We start from the raw sequence: 9344 nt of genomic DNA, 5'->3' as shown, positions 1-9344 counted from the left end.
TCTGAAAATAATGCTGTGATTATCCATGTGCCGGTGCTTTGTAATGTTTACATTTAATGTCATTTTTAATCGAGACCATGTCACGATTTTAGTTCAGAATTGCACTGTACGGCTTGTGCCCACAGTACAGGTGCAGCCCTGTACATTTCCCACCAGGTGGCGATAGAACACGCAAAGTACGGTAAATCCGCGGAAAACTGTTTCGACACAGATAAAATACCGCAACTAATTAAAGCGACAGTATTCAATTTTACGTTAACTAAAATTAAGCACGGCCTTTTCGGTTGTCTACCAGTTGTTAACACTGGTTAAATCATATTTGTTTTCAGTATTTAGTGCATGAATTGTATTCTTTCATTTAAAGTTTTAAAGAGTTTTCATGACCCCCAGACATTTTTACAATCATCCTTTCACAACTCTGACCCAGGCGTCACGAAAATTCTGTCCGTGTTTACGGAAGCTGAAAATGACGTGTCAGTGGGCACTCGGGAATTGTGGGACTGGAACAGCAATGTTGACCACGCGATGAGATTTATTACAAAAATGTAAACAAACTATTCATATTAACCAAACAATATTATACTTACAGGATTACATGTCATTTTGAGTCAATAATGCAACGCAAATACTAAGAGAGCGTGAATTTTTACTTTTATTGTGAAATTTCCCGCTCTAGTGGTTACCGGAAGTCACATTTTTATTGTGGCTTTTGCTTCATACTGCTGCTGCAAATGGTGGAGACCGAGAAGCCCCGATAGTTCGGGCTCAAATTTACATATAAATCACATTTAGTTAACCTTTCGCATGGAAGGCGACTGCCTTATAATGATTACAATCAACTGTAAGGACACGGGGATCTGTGTCTGAACGGCATGTACGTGTGTCACCGCTGCAAATCGGTTTGACAGGCGGACAGTGCATATCTGAGGACTGGAAGATTGTGTCAATGGACGCTTCTGTGGTGGCACAAAACGTTTTCTTTTTTTCCACAGGAGGTGAAAAGTAGGCCGGATTGTGTCCTAGGATTGCGATCACAGTCTTTTTTTAAATACCTGACACCGAGAGTTTTTGACAAAGGCAGTATCGAAAATGACGACCAGCAGCCCCGAAGCGGTGAAGAAATTACTTGAGAATATGCAGACGGATTTGCGGTCGCTGTCCATGGAATGCAAGAAAAAATTCCCCCCAGTCAAAGAGGTACCTGATCTGGTGTATTGCTAAAATTCATAGCTGGACAGATCTTACCTGTAGTTTTCCTTGATTTCTCTAACTTGCTAGTTGTCTTTCTGTCTAACTCATTGGTACGATTTCGTTGTGCGTTTTCTCCGTAAATTAAACGCGTTTGTTTCCTGTTTGTTCTAAGCAAATTAAACCAGCTGGGATGCAACGCCGGGTTGCGTTTTTGGAAGAAGCGGCTGGTAGAACTACCGTGTGGGCGTGAATGGCAGGAACTTTAGCGTAACGTAACGTTACGCTAAAGTCAGATTTAAATGTCCGGTGTGTGTATGAAAGTGATGAATAATCTAAGATCGCTGGTTATATTGGCACCTGTGTTGAAAACGTTACTATACAGCGTTCTACAGTGCTCCCATTTTACGAGTATCTGTCCTGACAATTTGTGTGTACTAACTGGCAAATAATTGGGATGCATTGTGCTCCTAAATTTTCAATTTAGGAGCACATGCGCACCGTGGAAGAACGTTAGCGTCGAGCCCTGCTATAATGATTATACTTGCAGCTAATAAGGCATTTGGTAAGACAATAGCTGTACATATGCAAAATTAAAATTAAAAACGAATGGCGCTTTCATGTTGTGTCAGAGTTAGCTGGGATCAGTTCGGGGGCTTCTCTGAAAACCAGGCTGGCCACAATGACGTTGACACCGTGTTAGACTTTTTGAACTTACATTCCACTACAGTTGACGGGTCACTGACTTGAAGTGAAGATGCTTCAGTATCTTGCCAGCTCCCTTATAGCGGTTGCTCACCAGCGGTAGCAACACACATTGTTTTCTTGCTCCTCCGAGCATGCTTGCTAAGGACAGGACAGCAGCAATACTTTGTTACAACGTTATCTAATAAAATAAAATAACATTACTATCAAGCAAAACATGTGCATAAGGCTTTCGGTGTAGGCCTATTTGATTTTAGTCTTGAAGTGTTCGATCTGAAGTTGGGCGATTTCATGTACACGTAACTGCTTTTGCTTATTTTCCGAAGGGAAGATTCTGGTTTTGGAACAAGGAGATGCTTTCTTTCGTAGAAACTGACGTGTCACATTTAAGCCTACTTATGACAGAGAGGCCTGTCTGAGTCGAGATCACTGGGTTAGTATGAGTTCAGAACAACAGAGTCATTCATTCTTTCAGAAAAATACAAACACCCCCACACCCCACTCCTACAGCACGTGTTAACTTGTTTTGCTTGGCCCAACCAGTCCAGTCCAGTGCAGAGTTCTACAGTCTCAGAAGAAGGGGTTCCAAAAGGCTTCTCTGTGTCTCCATAGAGGCACCCTATCTAGTTCAAGGGATCTCTGTTGGACAAAATGGTTCAGTTTGTGAGCTTTCACACGTTTCACACCTACCATCCCTATGGAGACAGGCCCAAGAACCTTTCCAGAACCCCTTTTTGGCTGGACCGCAACAGCGGGGCCAGCCCTACAAACGCGAATGTCTGTGACTAAGTGACTGAGTGATGAAGTTACACCATTGGTCGGCCGAGTTATGAAGTTACACCATTGGTCGGCCGGATGAAGTGTGTTAGGTCCAGCCATATACTAGGTTTTGACCTGGTCTTGTTTCAGAGAGAGCTGGATTGTGAATTCAACTTTTTATTGCTGGTTGCACAGCCTTTTCAGTGGGCAAATTCCAGTGGGTCCTTTTTGTAGTGCCATGCTATTTCTTGTTTTGAATATGAGCTGCTTTCAAGCACAGTAGATGAGTTTATTTATTTTTTCATTACTTAGTATGTAGCAAGCGGCTAAGAGCACCTAAAAACTTCCCTGGCATATTTTATCCAAACATAAAGTTGGTCAGCTGAGTTCCTTTCTGACTCTGAAACCTGCCCTGTTTAGGCCTTATTTTTCATTTAGGTGTCCATAAATAACTTTTATCTCTTGTCTCTCATCAACAGCCAATCATATAATGGACCTAGTTTACTCAGAAGTGTTGACATTCTTAGATTTATAATAGCAAATTAAAGGCATTTGTTAACTAAATTGAATGATCAGCTGTTTCCAAGTTACCCACAGTGCAGGGTATGTATATTTGAAAACTATGTTTAAAATGTATAGAGTTGTGGATATGTTGCAATGGCATAATGTAATTAGGCTACTGAAAGGTATGGACAGGAGTAAGTATAAGCTATGACGAGATATACTCAAATTTTTTTCATGAGTTGTGAGTTTTTGTTTTTCTGGGAATTCAAAAGTCTGTCTGGAAATTGATCTTCAAAATATCCAGATTATTATTAATATTATTGTTGTTGTTGTTGTTGTTGTTATTAGCTTTGTGGATACCCTTAACCAGTGTGACTTATACATGTTACACAATCAATTTATGCAGCTGGATGTTTATGGACGCAATCTAGGTCATTCTTGCCCAAGGGTACAATGGCAATATCCCACCTGAGATCTGAACCTGCACGCTTCGAGTCAAAAGCCCGCCTCCTTAGCCATAATGGATAACAGGCACACGTTCCACCCGGATTCAGACATAAACTGCAGTGTAATATCTTCTCCCACCTCGTCTCTGTTTGCCCTGCACTGATTTTCCATTTGCGGTGGAAACGTCCACTGTGTGTATTCCTGCCTCTCGCCCAGTGCACGCTGGGATAGGCTCCAGCACCCCCCTGCGACCCTGCCCAGGATAAGCAGGTATAGATAATGGACGGACGTCCACAGTTCCTTCGCTCCGGTGGCTTTTACTGTTTTGTATTGTATTCATCAACCGGCATCTCGGAATTGTCCTGCGCGGAGGGGATGACGGTCCCGCTCTAATGCATGAGCGACTCCTCCCCGGTTTTGGCTGCCTTCTAGAAAAAAAAGTCCGCTTGTGCAATTGTTCGTATTTTGTGGGAGCGAAAGAAAAACAGACGTTTCCCAGAATGGTTGCAGATGTTTTTTTTTTTGTTTTTTTGAGTCTATGTGCTAAGTGGGTGGCTTTGTACAGTGTGACAGAGGGGTGTGTGGCAGAATGACGAGTTTGCTCGGGAAGGGAGTGGGGTGCTTACCGGTGCCCTGACTGTTTTCTTCCCAAGTTTCTTTTTCTTTCTTTCTCAGTGGAACTGAACTTAAGAGAGTTTGAGAAGCTGAGCTGTTTAGTTTATGATCGACAGGCTTGGCGTCAGTTCCTTTTAACCCTTTAAAGAGTAGGTCTTTTGGAATGTTTTTTCAGAATCCTAATTTAGTGTTCTAGACCTCCATTGTTTTCAATTACCAGTCGCTGTTGTTGCGTCAGCGTTAGAAGGTTCAGTTGAGAACATTCTAATCACATATTTGTGATCTTACACCTTAAAGGGGTGAATTCAGAAAATCATTGAATTTGATGACTATTGCATCAGTACTTAGTTCAAACACCCCTACTTACCCCAGATTAGCTCCAGTGATACTAAAATAGGGGTGAGACGGCCATGACATCAGCTCACTGGTAGTAAACAGTCGAGGGAGCTGCACCAATCACAGAGTACTCAACGGTGGTGGGTGGATACTACTTCCTGTTAATACCCAAAGGGAAGGAAGTACAGCCAGGGCCCAAGTGTCAGCCACGTTGCAGTTGAGGCTGGGTTCTTTCTGGGTTTGGCTGTAATAGAAATTATAGGATGGGGAATGGAACACTTTAAGTTGTCATAAAAACTTGGCGCATTCCCCTATTAAAGGCAGGCAGAGTGATCATTTCACTTCATGTCATTTTGTGTCTTTGTAAATGATGGTATCCTGGGTTAACTGTAAACTGCAGCCCAATAGCAGTGATTTAAGCAGAGTGAGATTGCCCATGGCTCTCCTTCTGTTCTCCTGCGGTGTTCATCTGGAATGTGACAGGCTTTAATCTTCAGACAAAAAAAGGTGTTTCAAATGGCTTTTACAGCCTGTGTAAGAAGTACAGAAATGTTTTCAACCCTTCTTACGTACGTTAAAAATACGTGTCGTTAGATTCTGCCTTTGAAGGGAGGTGGAGTTTAAACCGAGGGCTGTATTTGAAGTCAAACCCTGTTAGCATCGCTCGAATGTTTCATTTCATTTCTAAAAGCCGTGTGAAAGAATTTGAATTTCAGCTGTTTGCGTTTCCTGCATGGTGCGTCCCCACAGCTGGTGCACCCAGAGGCTGTATGTGTGTGCCAGACATTACAGGATCTACATCACATTTTGGCGTATCGGAGATGCAGTTTCGGTGCCAGTACACAGGGTATGACTGCTATTCCAGGTTATTCCAGGAATAACCTGCAATAATGGACTCGCTGCTATCATGGACAGGAAGACAAAGCTTCCTTAATAGCCACAAAGAGAACCACAGCATTAGGTATGTCCATTCATTCACAGAGCTTTTAGAATGGACAGGGAATGTGGGGCCACAGACTGTACTTCACCTCACCCACCACTGGGGGAGCTCTACAGCAGGGGGACCTCAGGTGCAGGTTAAATAATAATAATAATAATAATAATAATAATAATAATAATAATAATAATAAAAGGATTTATGCTGTCTTTTATGTTCCAAAGAATTTATTTACACAATAATGACTTTTTTCCATGTTTTTTTGTAAAGTGCAAAGCTTTAATATGTATGTATATTTAAATTTAAATTCAAATTAAATAGTATTTTTTTACTGAATCTTTCACAAATGTGAGATGGAAATTCATTTGCCTGTTTACATTTAGACAAAAGAGAAAGAAAACTATTCATGGCTTAATTCAGGATGATTAGCATTTTCTGAAAAGAGCTGCCGTTTCTGATGAAGCCAGTCCCGGCGTCTGGCACAAAATGGCTGGCTTTCATAAAAATTGCATTCAGTCAGCTGGTGGCAAGGCTGCACCCAGAGGTGCACAGCTGTGGTCCTGTAAGGCGAGTCTGTGTGCTGGCTTTTTGTTCCAACCAATTGCCTTAGTTTTAGTTTCATGACAGCTCTCTAAACTACCCTGGTTCACTTGAGCACTGTAAAATCTTTTGGATACGCTTGCAGTGTGCGGCAGTAGCTGTTGCTGACACAAACGCCAGATCAGGATGTGATTGAGCTAATGAAATAATTAAGAGCAGAAGTTGGCACTAAATCCTGGAGCGGATCGGCCTAGGGCGCACCCCTGCTGTAGCCATAATGAGCCAGAATGGAGCTGAGCGGCAAACACATTAGGCTGCATGTTGCCCGTCCGTCGTTCAGAAACGATTAGGAGAAGCCCTCTGCTTTGGATCGGAGGTAATCCGTTATCAGGAAGCAGAATCTGCCCGCGAGTCGGCCCATTATTCTGCTAATTGGAATTTGTGTGTTGCGCACGGGAGGCCTGGATGCCATAAATCTCGAATCGATTTGCGGCGAAGTGCGGCAGGCCTAATCCCCCGCAATTTACGGCCCGAAGTTTGGCACACCGCTTCTTCCGTGGCGAGCAAGGGGTGGCGTGGCATGCAATGAGTTGGAGAGTGTGAAAGTGTGTGTGTTATGTGTGTGTGTGTGTGTGTGTGTGTGTGTGTGTGTGACAGACAGAGACAGCCTGCCAGCTGAACCCTTAATCTACCCAAGGGTGAAATCATGTCTCACACCCGGTGGACAGCCAGTGAAAGAGTTTCGCACAGCGCCGCGTTGTGATGTGTCATTTTTCCTGGAGGGCTGGTTTGGTGACATCACGCGGCGGGTCTGTTTGTATTGCCTCTGTTTGAAAAGGCAGACGGTATTTTATACCCAGAAGCTGTTGGAGCAGTCAGTCCTGCACCGTCATCCTGATATAGCTCCCTGGGTGCTGTTTTTCAGATGCAAGCAGTGCATAAAATAAACAATTTTTGTGTGTAATGACACAGATGAATGAGAACTAAAAAATTAACTAAAAAATCATTTTGGGCTATGTAAAATCTTGATCTCTCCTGTCTGTATTACTTTTGTTTGACCATTCCCTCTCACTCTCTTTCTCTGTCTTTGTCTTTCACTCCCTCTCCCTCTCTATCTCTCTATCTCTCTCTCTCACTCTGTCTCTGTCTCTGTCTTTCGCTCCCTGACACACACACATATTTTGTACGGTTTTGGTTCACGTTTCTGTATTGCCGTTTGCTTGTTTTCTTTCGAAGTGGTGTATGCAGAAAACTTGAGAAGGTTCCCACTGGAGACTGAATGTTCGTTCAGTTCGCTCTGTGTCTTTTGAAATTGAGCATCTCTGAATCCTTAAAAAAAAGGATTTGGGGGGTTGGGAGTACTTTGGGGGTTGGGGAGGACTTGGAGATTTACATATTGTACTCCTGAAGTAATTTGACCAGAAAATATTGCTCAATAATGTCAGACCATTCAGTTTGATCAGATAGTCTGATTATTAACATCTGTGAGGGTTCTCTGGGTTATTTTCACAAGAATTGAATTCCCGTTAAACATTTTGTTATTGGTAATTCCCCTTGGCTTACGTTTGGATTTGGCCCAATGAAACGGCGATGGCGGCTGTTGTTTTGCCTTTATTATTTATGACTTTGTCTTTGTGATGGATGTGCGCTCCTGAGGCATGTTCATTCTGTACTGTAAATGAATGATATTTGTCTTATTGGTTATGCGCTTATTCACAGCACCCTGAGGTTACTGTGTGAGAGTGGATTGCTCAGTGCTGTGCTGCCGTGTGTCTGTTTGCTGAGAGGGTTTGATGGTTGACAGACGGCGTGCGGTAAGATGTGTTTGCTGTTTGATAGACGTACGATTGCACTGGCCAGCTCTGAGAGGTAAAGCCCCCACTTAGGCCCTCGGGTGAGCCCACAGGCCCTGCTTTCAGGCCCCAAACAATGAGCTGAGAAATTAAACGTCTGAATCACCTTTGCATCGTTGCTATCGCACGTTAAGAGACATAAGTGCGAATTGGCAATGGCTGTGGAAAAAGATATGTATGTTATTGCTACAATACACAAAATGCCTCCAGAAAATGTATTAATAAAATGGTCAAAATGGTGGAGGTGGTAGCTGCTTTGCAGGTTGGCACAGAGAAAAGAGACGAGCAGCACGTATTAAATATGAAATGCAGACATGCGAATGCATATTTCACATACTTGTGTTTGAAATTCTGCCCAGCCCTGGAGGTGGGTTGGTCTTACTTCTCATGAACAGGGAGCTGTCTGCCTACAGCATGGCAGATATTGCATTAACCTCTTCATCTCAAACCAAACATCTTTCCTTAGGTACAGTATAGAATAAAATGGTGTTCATTTTTAAAATAAAATTTCCACTAATGATAACGCGAGTTGCAACGTAACGTAGTGTTGATTAAACAACCAAAACATTTAATTCCTATAGCAGATTATGTATGTCTCAAATAAACTACATATTTTCTTCATTTAAATTTGTTTGGCTTGTTCAGAGTCTAGGTTGTTATCATTTTGACAGTGTTGTGCTAGTAAAATTATAAACCCATCTTTTTTGTCCAGGCTGCAGAATCTGGGATTGTGAAGATCAAAACCATTGCAGCGAGGAACACAGACATCCTGGCAGGTGGGTGAGATGGCTCCATATCGCCCCCTGGGGGTGTGGATGATACCACTGAAGGGGACAAGGGAAGATTGATGCTTCTAGAGAGAGAGAGCACCTGTCTGATGTGTCAGAGCTGAGCATGTCCTCAGGCTTTTATCTGTTCATTAAGTCTACCTTCATATGAGCTGACAGGCAAACGCATGCATGGTTCAGGGCGGGGAATTGGCTTTTGGGGAAACAGCCAGTGTTACTGATTGATGAAGTAATTTGCAAACCACTAGGGGGTTAGTTCCAATTCAAATTCATTACATGAAGTTAAAAGTAACCCTAAAACTGAATGACGAAGTTTCAGCGAATTGAAATTAATTTATTAATTTATTCTAATTAATTTAATTTCATTAATTGAGTCTAAATGGAATGAAGCACCAACCTGGTGTTTTATTTGTGACTTGTGTGTGTGCGCAGCATCATTATACGGTAGGGCTGTGACAGTGTAGCAGTGCTAAGTGACAGTGTTGGTAGGCATTTGTGTCTGCTGTTGCCATAGCTCGGAAAGAGAAGAGAGTTATGCCAGTGTTATGCTTGTGCCAAGTGACAGTGTTAATCTGTTTCAATGTTATGTCACAGTGTTGGGGAGTGTGTTAAGTGACAGTGTTAATCTGTTTCCTCAACCCCTGAAAGAGAACAAAGTTATGCCACGGTTAG

At 42.6% G+C, this 9344-nt stretch overlaps 1 protein-coding gene across 6 annotated transcripts in view; it reads left to right on the top strand.

Annotated features, from left to right (window-relative positions):
* Positions 1–695: 695 nt before the first annotated feature.
* mon2 (MON2 homolog, regulator of endosome-to-Golgi trafficking) overlaps positions 696–9344 on the top strand; it is a 28833-nt gene continuing 20184 nt past the window's right edge. For all 6 annotated transcript variants that reach the window (XM_035426383.1, XM_035426382.1, XM_035426379.1 and 3 more), the window contains exons 1-2: positions 696–1197; positions 8597–8660. In XM_035426383.1, coding sequence (XP_035282274.1) covers positions 1090–1197; positions 8597–8660 — 172 coding nt within the window. In that variant the 5' untranslated portion in view covers positions 696–1089. The remainder of the gene's footprint in view (positions 1198–8596; positions 8661–9344) is intronic.

The sequence above is a fragment of the Anguilla anguilla genome, chromosome 7 (genome assembly GCF_013347855.1).
Source record: "Anguilla anguilla isolate fAngAng1 chromosome 7, fAngAng1.pri, whole genome shotgun sequence".
NCBI lineage: Eukaryota > Metazoa > Chordata > Actinopteri > Anguilliformes > Anguillidae > Anguilla > Anguilla anguilla.
Note: the sequence above shows the minus strand (reverse complement) of the source record. Positions and strands in the feature narration are given on the sequence as shown.